The following is a 17,574-nucleotide window of genomic DNA, read 5'->3' as shown; positions in this document are numbered from 1 at the left end:
CCTGAGTCTGCTTCCTCCCAAGCTAGCCCACCACCAGCAGTGCTTGTCTAAGGGGATGGACAGAGAGGAAAGAGACAGCCGAGGCATCCTGAGGCTGTGACTGCAGCCAATTGTCTCTCCCTGGGGTATTTATAAGCTGCATACTGGTGGGCAGGGGTGGGCAGTTGGCACCATGACCTTGGGAGCTGGGGAGCCTGTCTAGAATTCCTGGGAGCCACGTGAGCTGGACTGGCAGGAGCAGCTGCAGCCAATGGGGAGGAGACCAGCACTGGCTGTTCAGATTGAGTTTCACTCCTGTGGCTTGAGATTTTTCTCTTTCTCTCTCTGTCGTGCTTTTCCTCTTTGTTTACGGGATTGGACAGACGAATGCACTGATGGAGCCCTAGCAAGCAAGACGTTTGCCTAGTGGATTTGGGATTCTGCCTCCAGTGCTGAGCAACCACTTCTTGCCATTGCCTACTACAGCTCCAGCCCCCTGACATGGCTGGGTTCTTATGGCTCTGGGCCCTCTGAGCACACAACCCGCCCTCTTCTAGTGGGGCATTTTACGTTGTGTTCTCTTGTAAGCACGTCCTTTTTGCTATCCTTAGAGGTTAGTGTATGAGGCTTTTTAATCCATGGGAGATGGGTCAGGACCAGACAAAGCAACAGATAGAGAAAGGACTCCATCTTTACCAGTCTAACCAGACTGAAAAGGCCCTGCGAGTCTGGATGAGGGTTTTGGAGAAGTCTGCGGATCCTGCTGGCAGGTTTCGGGTTTTGGGTTGCCTCATCACTGCTCATGCAGAGATGGGCAGATACAAAGACATGCTGAAGGTAAGGTGAACTGGAGATGAATGCATGCCATTGTGTCGCACCCACGATGGAATGTGGCTGGAGATCAGAACCTGAAGTGGGGGGTGTTTTGTGTGTAACAGAAAACAGCAGCTATTGAGTGCATGTTCTGGGCTGCTGTAATCACTGTGCTTACCGAGAGCTCCAGCCCACAAGATACACAGAATATGATTTTTCACTGGGTCTGGTTTATCAGGATTCCTGGGTTATTTAAGTTCTCCAGAATTTAAAAAAGACATGGGAACATGGGAAGCTGTCTTGATTATTTCACACATACAGACACACCATGTTATCAGGCTTCAGGAACAGGTATGAGAACAGAGCCTTTGTCCACAAGCTGTTTACAGTGTGTATGTCAGCATAAAAGTAGAACTCCAAGCAGATTCTGTAGAATAAGTATTGATCTTGTGGAGACAAGTCTGTTATCTTGTTCAGCTTCTGGCTGATATCTAATATAGATCTTACGTGGGGGTTTTCTAATTGCAATTATTTGTTGAGGGAAAAGAAGATGCTGTTTTGGTGAGGCAATTGAGACATCCCAGATGTCTCACAGTTGAGGTCAGAGAGCAGCTTCCAGTTGTCAGGACAGTATAGAAGAAAGAAGGAGGGATATGGGGCTTGACGGAAGAGTGGTAACAAGCAGCTGAAGTTACATTTCAAGCACATGAGAATAAACAGTTTAATTAAATGAACAAAAAGAAGCTGGTCTCAGGATCTGAGAAGAAAGAGCATGTGTACAGAAAGCAGCAGGCAGCATTTGGGAGGGCAACTCAAGAATCTGTAAGACAAGGCAAGAGAGTGTTGTAATAGTCTTAAGAAACTATCCCAGCCTGAAATAGGGTCTTACTAAAAGGCTTTGATATTCTTGTCCTGATGTTTTGGGTTGCCTCTTATTAGACTGGCTATTATAAGCATTTAGAACAAAACGTGAAAGGGGTGTGTACAACTCATTGAAAAGTTTTTGGTAGCTCTGTTTGGAATTGGAGTGTGGAGAGGGGCACACCTTACTGATAAAGCCATGCACATGTCAAAGCCCTATATTGAAACCAAATACTTAGGATGAAGAAGAAAGGAGAGGTATTAATACACTAGGAAAGCATTTGAAGACAATTCTGTTAAGTGGTGTGAAATTAGGTGCTGACAAAAACAACAGACTGACTAGGGAAGAAAGAAGAAAAAAGGGCAAGATGTAGCTACCTGAAGGAAATACTGAAGACTTCATGGAGAAAAAAAAAAGGCAAAGGAGTGAGCTTAGTATACCCAAACATAATTCCTTACCTGAGAAGAGAACAGAAAGTGGTATCAGAGTTGGTCAATTTTAGTTCTTCACATTATTAGGAAAGAAAAATGGCTTCAGTCAAACGGAAGATTTTACACAGCAACTCATCAAAGGATAGAGAAAGGAGAACTTTAGCAATAAGCCATTGAGAGAGGAATATCAGGACAAAAGGGTCAGAATTAAAGGCATTAAATAAAAAGTGATTTAAGAAGAGTTGTGATGCTCAACCTCTTTTGGAGAGGAAAAATTACTTCGCACCAAGAGAAGAGGCTGTGGCAGTCAGGAAACGCTGAAGAACTTGTGCAAAGTTAAGGGAATGTGGGGAAGCATGAGCTAGTGTGCATCACCGAGTCCACATAGGAGCTTTCCTAAACTGTAATGAAACTGAGAAGATGATTACAAACTCAACATACACAATTTATGGTTGGTCATGTTTGGGGGGTTTGTTTGGGTTTTTTATTGTTTGTTTGGGGTTTTTTTTTGTTTGTTTGTGGTTTTTGTGGTTTTGTTTTGTTGTTTTTTTTGGGGTTTTGTGTGTGTGGTGGTTTTTTTTTGTTTTGTTTTGTTTTTTTTTTTTTTTTTTTTTTTTTTGTTGTTTCCAAAGAATGTAAAATGTTCTAGTAGCCTAAATTATTATGTGTAGCCACGATATAAAAAGGAAGTATAATCCATAATCCATAATCCTAACTGATAATGTCTAATGAAAACTGCCAACTATTTACCTTTGCTACTGATACTAAATCAAGCCAGCAGTGTGCTTGCTTCATCACAAAACATAAAGAGTTACTGCTTAGAAAAGTTTGCCACCTGAAAGAAACTTCATTTAAGATAACAGTATGCAACAAATCCTGGAGGTTATAGAACTAAAACTGTCAAGATCAAGGCTGCAATTTGTTAGTAGAAAAATCATTAAAGAAGTAGCTTACTTTCTTCTATTAATAGAATTAGGAATTCCAGAGAAAGTGGGATACATTACACGAAGTGAAAGAAAACAGAACTGCGTGTTTTCAGATGTTTGCTGCTTCATCAGCTTCTCTTTAGGGCCATTTAACAGCTATTTTCCCCTTACTGCCAGCCTAGTTCATCTTCCCTTTCCAGAGACTGTGTGAAGAGAGGGAGAGGTTTCTTCTGGGTCTTCATAGGCCTTTTAAACCACCAGATAACGGCTCAGTGCATACAATGCTTCTCCATGTGCTGATGGCCTTGTCTGCCCTGGTCAGAGACAACCCTCTTCTCCAGTACAGGGTGCTATTCTGTGGGGGCTTGAGCTGTATTTAACTAAAATACACACTTTTGTAAACACTATCTTCTCTACTCAAAGTTTGCAGTGGTCCAGATTGACACAGCACGGGAGCTGGAAGACCCAGATTTCCTTACAGAGAGCTACCTAAACCTGGCTCGCAGCAACGAGAAACTCTGTGAATTCCAGAAAACAATCTCTTACTGTAAGACGTGCCTGAACATGCAGGGTACCACTGTGAGCATGCAGCTGAATGGCCAGGTGAGCCTCAGCATGGGCAATGCCTTCTTGGGCCTCAGCATTTTCCAGAAGGCTTTGGAGTGCTTTGAGAAAGCTTTACGCTACGCACACAACAACGATGACAAGATGCTGGAATGTCGAGTCTGCTGCAGCCTCGGGAACTTCTACACCCAGATAAAGGTACAGAAACCTAAGGGACAGGAGGGTGATTGCCCCACAGATTCAGGGAAGAATTGGAAATCTGGTGAATTTCAGCCTTTGTCTTTCCCATAGGAAGTGAAGTACTGAGAGAGCATTGTAAGCTAAAATCTCTTTGTAAAATCCAAATGGAGTACTCTCCTCCACAGTAAGGATGGGAGGATTAGTGTCATGTTTACACAGCACAGCAGAAGCAGCTGTGAATATGTGTGTTGAAAAGATCAAACTTGGCTTCAAAGAAGATCACATCAGAGACACAGGGCGGGCAGCCAAAACCCATGGATTCTCTATTTCTACCACTCTTGTAGGCAAATAGCTGCCAGCAAGCAGCTGTAGGTAAAGCCAGGCAGGGACTGAGCACAGGGGTGATTTGCCAGTTCTAGCTTCTGGTACAAACAGCAAAAAATAGGTTTTTCTCACAAAGTCTTGATTTCTTCACTCATAGAAGATCATCACATGAAGTGTGGTGACCAAAAATAAAGAAAATAACATTGTGCTGAATACTTTTCAGGTGTAAAATAAGGAGAAAGGACATTTGAGAAGCTGTGCTTTCCTTTCTGCATTGTGGAGAATCAAAAAAATATAAGGACTTTTTCACTTCTGCGGTCTCATGTAACTTACTTGAGAATGATTTTATATATTAATATAACTTTTACATAATTATTGTAAAATAAGATTTATTTCTAACATGCTTTTAATGCAAAAAAAAAAGTTTAAAATGTATTATTATTTATTGTGAATTTGATGAGGCCAGGAGTTCCTCTTTCCTGCAATGATGGATAATGCGCTTCTTGGAGATCCAAACTCACCGTTTAGAGAAAATGAAGGCTCCATGTAGATGTTACAAGTAGAGATGATGTAAGAGCAGAGGAAGTTTTCAGCCTTTGCTTTTAGAGGAGGGCAAATGGTTACTGCAGAATAAAGTTAATGGCATGCTACATCAAATTCCTTTGCTGGGTCATTGCCTCAGTGTCCTGAACCCAGAGAATAATAAGAATTCAGTATATGGCAATTCCATCTTTCACAATTTGATATCCACCAAAATACTTCTCGTGGAAGAGGAGCAGCATGAGTTAAAGATGTACAGAAATCTGGTAACTATTGCACTGTTACTAAATAAAAAGTAGTTGGGCTTTTTCCTTCTCTCCTTTTTGCTTTATTTTTGCTGTAACTGCTGTGTGCTTGTGTGCCTTACAGGACTACGAGAAAGCCTTGTTTTTCCCATGTAAAGCTGCTGAACTGGTGAATGACTACGGGAAGGGCTGGAGCCTGAAGTACCGTGCCATGAGCCAGTACCACATGGCCGTGGCCTATCGGAAGCTGGGGCGCCTGGCAGACGCCATGGATTGCTGTGAGGTACGGGGCACGGGCAGAGCTGGGGGGCTCTGCCAGGGGATCCTGCCACGGGACTGGAGCAAGAGGGATACCCTACCATTCATACCTGACTCTAGATCTTCCTGCTGCCTTCCAGTCTTAGAGCTGTGGTTTCTGTAGTCCAGAGGGCTTCAAAATTTGGGTCTATGAATGGCCCTTGGTTAGGAACATGCGAAAAATTTTTTCCTTCCTTATGGTGCCACTTCTTTGGAGCTGAGCTTTCAGTGGCTGGAGTGTAAAGTCCCAGCCTTGGTGTTTTGAACCAGGAACAAGCTGTTCTACTGACCAGAGGCAATTTCTTTCAGGAGTCCATGAAGATTGCCCTGCAGCATGGTGACCGGCCGCTGCAAGCACTGTGTCTGCTCTGCTTTGCCGATATCCATCGCAGTCGCAGGGACGTGCAGGTACAGCTCCTTCCTGCCAGGAAGGATAGGGGGAATAGCAAGAGGGCATGAAAAGCAGTTCATAGCAAACATGTGTTTTCCTCCCTGCTTCTGCAGACAGCCTTCCCTCGGTATGATTCTTCCATGAGCATCATGACAGAGATTGGAAACCGCCTGGGCCTGATCCAGGTGCTGCTAGGAGTGACTAAGTGCTGGATGATTCAAAAGGAGCTGGACAAGGTCAGTTGCAAACTTGTTTCTACAGAGGTTTGTAGGACAAGGTTAAAGTACAGTCTTGTACTGCACGGTGGTGAGGGTACAGTTCAGAAGAGACCCGTACCCCCTTGGTTCTACCAACAGGGTCCATTGCTTGTAGAGTTATATTTCTCTGAATGGTCTCTCTCAGCCAGGAATTTGTAACTAATGGCAGGAACATCCATTCTGAGTCAGACTGCTAAATGACATAATTGCTTCATTAGTCAATCCTGATGACTTTTAAGCTCTATGCTGAGAAACCAGCACTGGAGGAAGGAAGCCTTATGCTCTGAAATAGATTCTCCTGCTTACTTTTTGGTTACATGACTAAGCTCATTGATCTGCTAATGATGTTTAGACAGCTCTACAGCTCCACCACGTGCTTTGCAGGCAAATGTGGCATAAAATTCCTGGAGAAACTTTGATGGACTGTAAACTCTGATGTGAAACAGAGGAATGAGAGCCGGAATTTATTTGGGGATAGACAACCAGTCAATATAGAACAAAGGGGTGAAGATACTTATTTTGAAAATGCTTAGGCAGTGTGTATGTGTGTTAAAGTCCAGACTGCACTAGATGCAGCACATTGTACGGCCAGATATTACTCACCCACAGAATTAAATGCTCAAAGGTTAGCCCTGAACTAGCTCTGAACAACTGTGCACAGTGCCACATCAAGATGCTGGTTGGGTCTAAATATAATGAAAATTCACTCTTATGACTCATATTGAGACACCAAGAATTTTAGCTCAAATGAAGCATCCCAGATGCTTCGTATGTCCAGTATCTGTCAGAATAGACAAGTTCAGGGTGCTGTCAGCATTGAGTGCCTCCATCAGGGAATCAGCTGGGTGAGACACACTGCTCAATCTCAGTAAGTAAACACAGTGTTAGCAATGGGAGAAGAAACTATGGACTTGAAAAATTAGTTCAGTATCAGAAGAATGGGACAGGACACAGCAGGTAGTCCTCTGCAGGAGAGAATATTCAGAGCACTCATCAAACTCTTCCATTCACTGATTCTGTGTCAAGCCACTGTGATATCAAGCAGCTCTCACTTGTGAGAACATGATGAGGGCTTTGCACAGAATTCCAATCTCAACAAATCCCACAGAAGAAGAAAGTGGAGGAATCTTGTATTCTGCTCCAGGCATTAGAGGGAAGTCTGCCCTGCTGGGTCAGGAACCTTATGTCTGTTGACCAAATGTGACCTCCTTAGTTGTCACATCCCTGAATATTCACCCAAGCCTGTTCTTCAACTTGCCAGGCCCAGTTTCCATTTCTCATGCTACTCATCCCTATATCCGTTACTTAGTAAAGCAATTTGCTAACTTTCCACTTGCAGATTCCCTGTCCATCTTCCCAGTCTCTTTGGCCAGTTAGTCCATTTCAATTGCATGTAACGTAATCAATGCTATTCCAGATCCTCACAGGCTGCTCACAGCTTGCTTGCCCTAATTCTTGTGCAGTCTCATATTCCTGTCCAAGACAAACTGTCTCCTAGACTTGTCAACATCTTTTCCCCTACCCCACACATTTCACTTTGATTCTTTTTCACGGTCATTAATTTCAGGAGTTTCCAGTACACATTCAGTCTTCCTAAGCACAGTTCCCATTTACGTTCTCCCTGCTGGCCTTTAGTTCCTCCTTCCCTCCCCTACCATCTCCTAATCCCAGGCTGTTGCTGCCACCACAAGTCTAATGCCAACTCCTCTGCATTCACAGCACATTTTTGCATCTCATCTGGTCCTCTCCTCCTACAATAGCAGTCACGCCAAATGATAGGGTAGAAATTTTATAATGTTCCTCCTGAAAACTACTGCATCACAAGGGAGACCTCTTCGTCCCCTTGGACAAATAGGAAGCAGATCTCAATAGCTCTGGAAAAAAGAGACTAATTATCAGAACAGCAAGGAACACTGTGACATCTAAGTGAAAGTAGGGAGTCATTTGGTATGGCAGCTGCTATGCTAAATATTTCCTTCAGATTTTAAAAATGGATAGCAGAACACTCCTACATCACACCATGTGTAAGTAAGGCAAGATGGATATATGAACAGCAGGGAAAAAATGGATGAGTGTGGTGTATTGGTGCTAGTGATCCCTCTCCTCACCTCTGGGGAAATTGAAGTTGCCCAACAATTATTGAGCCTGCAAGGTAGGATGGGGACACGGCTTGCTTTGCTAGTGCTCCATCCCAGCCCCAAATGAGCATGTGGGACTGAGTTTAAATAAGTCTCTATTCTCTCTGCTTGGGGACCAGCCTCTGCCAACACTGACACTGAGTGTACGTGACAGAAATGTAGCTCTTGCATTACTTGTGGTCTTTCAGAAACCAACCTTTTCTCATGGATTAAGTTTTGGGAGGGGAGGGAAATCTGCCCTCCCAAAAAAAGCTTCTTTGATTCTCCAGTGTTGCAGGGATACTTGTTAATCCAAATTTTACTCTGTACTTCTTTACCTCTTTTTTAAAATAATTCTCACAGGACATTGATACAAGCCTGTTTTTCATATATTTGGCTGAGAACTAACGACTACTGCTCTCAATTCACAGGCTCTGGAGAGCATTGAAAAGGCACAGGAGCTGGCAGAGGGACTAGGCAACAAGGTAGGATCCTACAGCTTCTTTTCAGCACTCTTCATAAGTCTTGTGTCAGGCAATATAAGATGTGAAACATTGAATTATCCCGGCTTGTTGTTGCTCATTAGCATTTCTATTAACCAGTGAGTGTTTGGGATTTGCTTTGTCAGGAAGTGTTTGATTGTGGGCAGTTGCACAGATAATCATCAGTTTGCAAGTCTGAAAAGTGAGTGAGGAGTCACAATGGGATAGGCAAAGAAGAATGGGAAGCAGTGAAAATGCTTCCCATGTGAAACATTGTGTGAAACAGGCAGAGAACTAGAGGATTAGAGATCTCTTCCTGAAAAAACATTTTTGCCCTGAACAGCTGCTGAACTGTGTGCTGGCTGGAGGCAAAGGAAAATGAAATACACTGTATGTCAGAGGTAGCTCAAGGAAACCATGAGTGGAAGAGCTGCTGAGTGTCTCAAACCCAGTGTTACCTTTTGTGACACAAAGAAGGGTTAATGACAGGAATTGTTGAGCCTGCTGATGTTTCTCCAGCTGGCTGATGGGGCTGTGGCATTCCCACTCCTGTTTCTGGTCTGTGTTCACCCTGTTGTTCACTTTTCTTATGTTTCTGTCCTTCACGTGCAGCTCGGCCTGCTGAAGCTCCACTGCCTGTGTGAAAGGATCTATCGCACGAAGGAGCAGCAGCAAGAATTGCGTGACCATGTAGTGAAGTTCCATGAATGTGTGGAGGAGATGGAGCTGTACTGTGGCATGTGTGGAGAGTCCATTGGGGAGAAGAACAACCAGCTCCAGGCACTACCTTGCTCCCACTTCTTCCACTTGAAGTAATTAGCTGGAAGTACTAAAATTATTGTCATGACATTAGTCACAGGAAAGAGCTGCTTATGCCCAGAGTAGTCCTATGCATGCTGTTCCACAGGTCTTTGTCTTGATTACCTGCTTACCTTTGATTTGATCCTGCCTTGCAGAATCCCATTGCAGTGCTAAGAGTCTCACAGCCTTGGAGGGTGAGATTTAGCCATCATATCCATCACACTCCCACTTGTCCTCTAAATAATTATTCACTGATGTCCTCACTTTGTAGGTGGTTCACAGTTCACACATTCCTATTTGATTCCCCCTGGGGAATCAGTTCTTCACTCCCATGGGCAGTTTGGGTTTTTCCTGAGTCCCCTCACTTTCTCCCTTGGCTAGTGGCACACGGAGCTGAAGAAGTTGTTCAGACTTACCGTGATACTGCCATGAAAGTTAGCTGCACCATCATTTTATCGTAGAAGAAACACGAGTGTTACAAAACACTCTGAAAACTAAGAATTTAGTATCAAAGTCTCACATTGACACCAGAATTAGCATCAAACTACTGGGCAGTGAGACATGCCCGATGAGCTCTGTGGACTTGTCTCCAGCAGTACAGGAACAAACTTTTGTACAGGAATTTGCCGAAGTGCCTCCCTGGAAGGGATGGGAAAGCGATGCAGTCTCTGCCCGTGGCGGGAGGGCCCGCGGGGAACAGCTCTGTGGGGTACAACAGTCGTGGAGCCGCCCCGGGGGAGCCTCCGGCCGCGGAGAGCCCCCCCGACCCGACCTCCTCCCGTTGCAGGTGCCTCCAGACCAACGGGACCCGCGGCTGCCCCAACTGCCGCCGCTTGTCGGTGAAGCCCGGCTACGTCTGACCGCCCCGGGCCCGGCCGGGGCCTGACGGAGCCGCTCCCGGGCCCCCTCGGGCTGTGCCTGGCGGGGCGTCCTCGGCCTCTCCCGCGCGGGGCGGACTCGCTCTCGCGGCCCCGCTCCCTTCCCCCTCGCTGCTGTGTACGGGCACTGACTGTAATAAAGGCTTTCTCCGGGAGACCGTCCCGTGCGCCTCCAGCGCCGGGCTCCGGGCGCCGCCCGCGCCCCGCCCCGCCATGGCGCCGCCCGCGCCCCGCCCCGCCATGGCGCCGCCGCCATCACTCAGCAGGTTTGGGGCGGCACGTGACCCGCCGGCCGCTCCCCGCCCCGCCGGCAGATTCGGCACGGCCGCGGGCGGCGGGGGCCGCGATCGGGGCAGCGGCGGCAGCGCCGGGGGAGAGGAGCGTGCGCGGAACCCCCGGGCCGCACGTCCCGCCCGTGGCGCTGCCCCCGCCTTGCGCCGCCGGGAGCCGCAGTGCGGAATCTGCCGCCCCGAAGCCGCCGCGCCGTGCGCGCTCCCGCGGGCCGGCGGAAAGATGGCGTCGGTGTGGGATGAGTCGGAGGTGAGGGAGCGGGACCGGGGGCGGCGGGGCCGGGGCGAGCCGCGGGCTAGGCTGAAGGTAACGCTGCCGTTGTGCCCCGCAGGACGGCGTCGGCGAGGAGGTGCTGAAGATGTCCACGGAGGAGATCGTGCAGCGCACCCGCCTCCTCGACAGCGAGATCAAGGTAGCGGCCGGGGGCCGCGCCGGGCCGGGGAGCGGAGCCGGGCCGGGCCGCCCCCCCGGGGAGCTCTGTGCTGCTGTTGTTCGCGGCGGGCGGGGTAGCACAGCCACGGGGACAGCAAAAAATTGAACACAGTTAAACAGCAGATTGAGGAGTACTGAACCACGAAGGAAGGGAGGAATCATTGGAAGAGCATCGACCCGAGGAAGCTGAGGGGGCGGCTGTTCGACGCGGCCATGGATGCTTTAGCTAAAGTTACACAGGCCCTCCCTGCCTGGTAGGCAGAGGGGAGGGGGAAGTCTGTTCTGTGGCCTCAGTCAGGTAGGATCTTTGGATAATTCAGGTTGGAAGGGATTTGAGCAGACCTCCAGGTCAAACTACTTCTCAAAGTAGGGTCAGCCATAACCCTGATAAACACTGATAAAGCTACTGAGGGCTTCATCAGGTTGGAGCTTGAGAACCTTTAAAGACACATACTGCACTGCTTCGCAGGGTGTTCAGTGCTGCTGCTTGACAGACCTCGTGAGGATAAAGATTTGCTTTGCTACAGTCTGAGCCGCACCTGTTTCAGTCTTTGTTATTTCATCTGCCCATTGTGTACTCCTGTGAATTGTCTGGTTCAGTCTCTTTGATACCTCCTTCCCCAGCTGTTCTGTTCTCTAGCTGAACAAACCCACCTCCCTCAGGAGGGCCCATGCTCCGGCCCCCAGCCATCTTGGTAGCCCTATGATGAACTCAGTCCAGTTTATCCATGTCTTTGCTGTATGGGGGGGGACACCAAAACTAGACTGAGTGCTCTAGGTAGGATCGAATAAAGGGGACTGAACACTTCTCTCCATCTACTGCCTGCAGTCCTGATAGTAGAGCCCAGGATGCTGTTTGCCACCCTTCCTGTCAGGACATACTGCTGGCTCCTGTTCATTTTATTGTCTTATGGAGACCCCCAGGTCCGTTCATCAGCCAGACAGTCACCAGCATGTGTCGCTGCAAGGTGCACTTCCCTCCCTGCTGCGGGGCTTCACATGTGTCCTTGTTTTTCGTAAGGTTTCTGTGTGGCAGCTCTGCCTTTGAACACAGAAACTATGGCCTCCAATTTGGTGTCATCTGCAAACACGATGAGAAAACATTCCATCCTCTTGCTTGTTCATTCATGAAGATGTTAAACAGATAGACCTGTCTTGACATAGACATGTTTTGCATAAAAGAGCACTTACAAATTTAGAATGTTTGCTGCCCAGTGTTAGCAGTATTGAGATAAAATATTTCATAAATGCTACAAAGTTGCTTCATCCTATACTGCTTCAGGCTCCACAAGTAATTCTAACTTACTAATGCACTTTATTATTCTTTAAAGACAGTAAAGGTAAATACGTGCCTTATTTTTAAATTGCAGAATACAGTAAGGAGTAGAAGTAGCCTTCTTCATTTTATAGTAAGAGCATTATAATTGCAAAATGTTTGTCAGAACCCTCCCTTCATGCAGTTTTCCTTGAATGTTTTCTAGGCTGTTTTATTAAATCAAATTTATTAAGTTTTTTTAATTTTTATTTTAACAGATTCTGTATTGGCTCCTGGAACAGTTCTGTCCTGTGAATGTGTTACAGCACAGTATTATGCTTAGGCATAAAGACTTTTTAAAAGATAGTTTCTTAGTGAAGAGTGGATTTCCCCATTGAACAGAATCACACACCCAGTTCAGGTGTGACCAGGTCTCCTGAGATCTCTTGGTGTTCCAGTCACTTCAGTGGGGATCACAAAGTGTGTATTTGCACACTGTGTGACTAACAGGAAGGGGAGGAAAAGGCCTGTCAGTGTCAGCCAGACAGCACTGCAGACATCTGTGTTGGGTTTAAATGTACTCACTGTTGGATGGGGAGTACAGAACTTTTCTTTCTTAGAGGATTTTTTTTCCTTACAGTTAGTACGATCATAGAGTCATAGAATAGTTTGGTTTGGAAGGGACCTTTAAAGGCCAACTCCTGCCATAAGCAGGGATGTCTTTAACTAGACCAGGTTGCTCAGAGCCCTGTCCAACCTGGTCTTGAATGTTTTTCAGAGATGAGGCATCCACCATGTTTCTGGGCAACCTGTTGCAGTGTTTTGCTGTTGTTATTGTAAAATTTCTTATATCTAGTGTAAATTTACCCTTTTGAAGTTTAAAACCCATACCCCTTGTCCTGTTGCAACAGGTCTTACTAAAAGTCTGTCCCCATCTTTCTTACAAGACAGCTTTAAATACAGAAGGGCCACCATGAGGTCTTCCTGGAGCCCTCTCTTCTCCAGGCTGAATCATAGAATGGTTTGGGTTGCAAATGACCTTAAAGATCATCTAGTTCCAACCACCTTGCAAAACATAACTAAAATAGGTGTGTATATGTGTACTTGTGTATCTGTGTATATTAAAAGATCACATCCAAACCAAACCACAGTTGCCGTATCTGGCTCATACTGTTATGTAGGTTACATTGCAACCCTGTAAGCTGTTGCACTGATTAGGCTGAGGCTACCAAGTGACACTGGGAAGAAATTATTTGGGGTTATTGATTAGTTAGAGTTCAGAATGGACTGTGTAGCCTCAATTCCTAACAAATTTTGGCTAATCCGCTAGCTTTGCTTTTTTTTTTAATATTACATTTCCTTTTATTCCTCAGACTTAGATTTCTGTAACTGTTTGCTTTTGGAACAATCTATTACTTTTATCTTTCCTAAGTTTTCTGACACTATTCCTTTTTCTTTCTTCTGTGTTCCAATTGCAGATCATGAAGAGTGAGGTACTGAGAGTTACCCACGAGCTTCAGGCCATGAAAGACAAGATCAAAGAAAACAGTGAAAAGATCAAAGTGAACAAAACCCTGCCATACCTTGTCTCCAATGTTATTGAGGTGAGGGTGGTGAGCTTTTACGTAGTGATATGAGAAGTGTGTGCAATTTATTGTGGCAGGGAACTCATCAGGGATTCAAGACCTGGATGGAGTACTCTCAGACTACCAATGCTGCCAGAGCCAGGACTTTCAGGTTTTTCTGTTGGTTTTATTTGTGACCTGGAAGTGCACGTCTCTTGCCCACTTGTTCTCTGGGTCGTTCCTTAGGCTTTGGGTACTGTTCATCTGTACTTGACAAGCATCAGAGGGTGGCACAGCCCTTCTGAGCATAAACTTGAGCATCTGAAATTGGACACATGCTCTCTGGAACCTGTGAAACAGCGAATGAAAAGCCGTGGCTCTGTTACTCCATCACATTCTTTTTGCAATTCAGCAATTCTGATTATAGGAAAAAGAATGCTGATAGTTTGCTATTAAAAATGGGATTGCTTTGTACTACTCCTTTAAAATTTAATGAGCTTAAGCCTTAATGTGAGCTGCTGTATGGGAGAAGGAATCAGTGCCATTAGCTGCTACTTTGTTCTGAATTTTGTAATGTCTTTCTATGCACTATTGCGTGCTGCTTCATAAGGAAAGGAAGAAATCAGTTTTTACAGGAGAGCTTTAATGCTTTCAGGATTCTACTGCTGATGGATGATGGAAAGTTTTATTTCTTCCAGTGCATGTATGTTAGAAGCATTAACCCCCTCTGGGGTCATCCTGCTAGCCTGGTTACATTGTTATGAACTCTTTCACTCTGGTTTTCAGCTGCTGGATGTTGACCCAAATGACCAGGAGGAGGATGGAGCAAACATTGACTTGGATTCCCAGAGAAAGGGCAAGTGTGCTGTGATCAAGACCTCTACACGTCAGGTAAGACCCATGTGCCCAACCAGATGTGAGGAATGATGCAAAGGATCTTCTCCTGGTACATCTGGGTTTGCTCACTCTGATTTCTTTTTACAGACATATTTCCTGCCTGTTATTGGGTTGGTTGATGCTGAGAAGTTGAAGCCTGGAGATCTGGTGGTGAGTGATTCTATTGTGATAGCTGGATATGATGGTGGCCAGAAAATTGTGCATGTCTTGCCTTTAAGAAAGAAGACAAATCTGTCCAGATTTCCCCAAGACCATTCCTCTACTAAAATTTTCATAGACAGGTATTATGGGCTCAGTTAGATTTGTAGTAAAGAAAAGCAATTTGGGCTGTGTGTCTTTTATACATACATTAGATGCTGAAAGTTTAGAGACCACTTAGTAAGTTTTTTAAACCCTGTCTTTTTATTGTAAATAAACTGGACCACTCATTTAAAATGTGACTGTGACATTGCCCACTCTGCCAAGCGGGGGGGTTTGATAAATGCCAGTGTCAAAGCTGGTTATTCCTGCAACCTTGAGGTCTAGTAAATCAGTTTTGATTGCATGTTTATTAAGTGCTATCTGAGGGAACCAATTAAAAGCAAAGGACTTGTGTTTACAGGGGGTGAACAAAGACTCTTACTTGATCCTGGAGACTCTGCCTACTGAGTATGATTCACGGGTGAAGGCCATGGAGGTGGATGAGAGGCCCACCGAGCAGTACAGTGACATCGGGGGGCTGGATAAACAAATCCAAGAGGTGATACTTTGTGTATAGTTTCTGGTGTGACTGTGGACAGCATCTTTGAACTTCAACTCAAAAGCAGACAGCCTGGATCTGTGGAGAAGAATGGGTTTATGTATTAATATTTTTCTTTTGTTGTAGCTCGTGGAGGCCATTGTCCTGCCGATGAATCATAAGGAGAAATTTGAAAATTTGGGTATACAGCCACCCAAAGGAGTCCTTATGTATGGGCCTCCAGGAACAGGGAAGACACTTTTAGCTCGAGCATGTGCTGCCCAGACCAAGGTAAAAGGAACCTGTGAAAGTGTGTGCTGCTGTAGAATAGTACCTGACAAAGAGTAAGAACACCCCCAGGGGAAGAAGGTCATACACACAAATTGGTGTTACAAAGGCTGGGATTTTCTTGTCTATTTGCTTGCTTGCTTGTTTTAATTAAGGGCTTCTTATAGTACTCAGAAGTGACCCTATTGTGAAATGAGGCCTAGGATTGATTCTCTTTCACTTCCCAGGCCACGTTCCTGAAGCTGGCAGGTCCACAACTTGTGCAGATGTTCATTGGCGATGGAGCAAAGCTGGTACGTGATGCTTTTGCTCTCGCAAAGGAAAAAGCTCCTTCCATCATCTTTATTGATGAACTGGATGCCATTGGCACTAAAAGGTGAGCTGTAGTCCGTGCTGTAAAGTTCTTGGGAACTGCCTAGCAGCCTCCTTTGCCTGTGTACATAAGCAGAGCCTTTTAAAGCATGGCTTACTCAGAAAGAGAGTGTGAACATAGTCACAGATGGATAGCAGTTGCCACAATCCTTGGGCTCAGGAGCAAAGTTTGTCATACTTGGGATCTGTCTGATAGCCTCCTGCTGTATAAAACTGTTTTCTGATCACTGCAGCAGGCACCTGGAGATGTTCACCCTCATTTACCACATGGGCCTGGACAACATAAGCCCCATTCAGCTGTAAGGACTAAATAAGTCTTAGCTGCTGCTGACGCTTATTCTAGTTGCATCATCATGGTGGGACCATAGTTTCAAGGAAAAATTTGGAACACCTCAGCCAAGGAGCATGAACTGCAGTCATTCCGTGTTTTGATGTGATTAAAAACATAGGGACAGAGGGTGATCAGGTTCATACTGATAGTTTTACTCTTTTCCCTTCAGGTTTGATAGTGAGAAGGCCGGTGACCGGGAGGTGCAGAGGACTATGCTGGAGCTGCTTAATCAACTTGATGGTTTTCAGCCCAACACACAAGTCAAGGTTGGGAGCTGTCAGGGAGTGCTGCTGAGGTCCAGGGCACTCTAGCAGGGGATGGAAAACAATGTCCAGGAAAGAAGCTTGGTGAATCTTTGGGGAGAAGAGGCCTGTCTTCCAGGTGCTTCACACTGATGATCCTACTTCTGCTTAGGTGATTGCTGCAACCAACCGGGTTGATATCTTGGACCCAGCTTTGCTCCGCTCCGGGCGATTAGATCGGAAGATTGAGTTCCCAATGCCTAATGAAGAGGCCAGAGCCAGAATTATGCAGATTCATTCACGCAAAATGAATGTCAGGTATGGCCTTCTGGTACCTCAGGGCTGAGAAGTGGTTGGCAGTCACTTGTTGGGGGCTCACTGTGGGGCTGAGGAAACTCCCTACATTGCTTTTTTTATTTGGTACGTGTTCTCAGACTTTTTTTCCCATTTGTTCGTATCAGCCCTGACGTGAACTACGAGGAACTGGCTCGCTGCACAGATGATTTCAATGGAGCCCAGTGCAAGGCTGTGTGTGTCGAAGCGGTAAGTATTCCTCCATAGGAATAGCACTGATGGGAGGGAAATGTGAAAGCTAGAATGGAACAGTTATTTGGAACTGGTGTGGTGCTCACATTCCCTCTAAATACCGTCTCATTGGGCAGGGGATGATTGCCCTCCGCCGTGGAGCTACAGAGCTCACCCACGAGGACTACATGGAAGGAATCTTGGAGGTTCAAGCAAAGAAAAAAGCCAATCTGCAGTACTATGCCTGATCCCTGCCCAGTCAAGGTTGTGGCCTTGGCAGAGGACAGGAATAGACTGGACTGTATCACTTACTTTCTGTCTGGAAAAAATAAAGCATTTTTTCCCTTTAAAAACAAATCTGCGGTGTGTTGGGGCTGTCGCCCTTGCTCGGTGGTTCTACAGCTGTGTAAAGGGATGCTAAAAGCCTCCTGTCCACTGTGCCCACCATGCTGCCTTTGGACCCTCCTCCAGCCAGAATTGGATTAAACCCTGTTCTGATACTTCCTCATAAGGACCAAGAGGCTATACTGCAGTAAGTGTACTGTGACATTGCTGACCTGCAGCTCAGACA

General features: G+C 45.9%; 2 protein-coding genes across 2 annotated transcripts; both read left to right on the top strand.

The window, feature by feature from the left end:
* The first annotated feature begins 364 nt into the window (after positions 1-364).
* Positions 365-10,222, top strand: RAPSN (receptor associated protein of the synapse). The gene is made up of 8 exons (XM_068193659.1): positions 365-816; positions 3,435-3,773; positions 4,989-5,147; positions 5,471-5,569; positions 5,666-5,788; positions 8,358-8,411; positions 9,021-9,220; positions 9,997-10,222. The coding sequence occupies exons 1-8, from the start codon at positions 601-603 to the stop codon at positions 10,067-10,069; spliced, it is 1,263 nt and encodes a 420-aa protein (XP_068049760.1). The 5' UTR covers positions 365-600; the 3' UTR covers positions 10,070-10,222.
* Positions 10,223-10,294: 72 nt separating this feature from the next.
* Positions 10,295-17,360, top strand: PSMC3 (proteasome 26S subunit, ATPase 3). Its single transcript, XM_068193651.1, has 12 exons — positions 10,295-10,627; positions 10,710-10,790; positions 13,544-13,669; positions 14,417-14,521; positions 14,615-14,677; positions 15,129-15,266; positions 15,393-15,536; positions 15,761-15,909; positions 16,406-16,502; positions 16,651-16,796; positions 16,940-17,021; positions 17,141-17,360. The coding sequence occupies exons 1-12, from the start codon at positions 10,301-10,303 to the stop codon at positions 17,249-17,251; spliced, it is 1,569 nt and encodes a 522-aa protein (XP_068049752.1). The 5' UTR covers positions 10,295-10,300; the 3' UTR covers positions 17,252-17,360.
* The last annotated feature ends 214 nt before the right edge of the window (positions 17,361-17,574 follow it).

Source organism: Anomalospiza imberbis, chromosome 6 (genome assembly GCF_031753505.1).
Source record: "Anomalospiza imberbis isolate Cuckoo-Finch-1a 21T00152 chromosome 6, ASM3175350v1, whole genome shotgun sequence".
Lineage (NCBI taxonomy): Eukaryota > Metazoa > Chordata > Aves > Passeriformes > Viduidae > Anomalospiza > Anomalospiza imberbis.
The sequence above is the reverse complement of the archived record's forward strand: the minus strand, read 5'-3'. Positions and strand labels throughout refer to the sequence as shown.

Excerpts from the sequence above, each read along its gene's own strand:
- RAPSN (XM_068193659.1), top strand. The coding sequence starts at position 601 with ATGAGGCTTTTTAATCCATGGGAGATGGGTCAGGACCAGACAAAGCAA. Across the intron at positions 3,774-4,988 it reads ACTTCTACACCCAGATAAAG|GACTACGAGAAAGCCTTGTT; the intron begins GTACAGAAACCT and ends TGTGCCTTACAG. Across the intron at positions 5,789-8,357 it reads TTCAAAAGGAGCTGGACAAG|GCTCTGGAGAGCATTGAAAA; the intron begins GTCAGTTGCAAA and ends CTCAATTCACAG.
- PSMC3 (XM_068193651.1), top strand. The coding sequence starts at position 10,301 with ATGGCGCCGCCCGCGCCCCGCCCCGCCATGGCGCCGCCGCCATCACTC. Across the intron at positions 15,267-15,392 it reads TGGATAAACAAATCCAAGAG|CTCGTGGAGGCCATTGTCCT; the intron begins GTGATACTTTGT and ends CTTTTGTTGTAG. Across the intron at positions 15,910-16,405 it reads GATGCCATTGGCACTAAAAG|GTTTGATAGTGAGAAGGCCG; the intron begins GTGAGCTGTAGT and ends TTTTCCCTTCAG.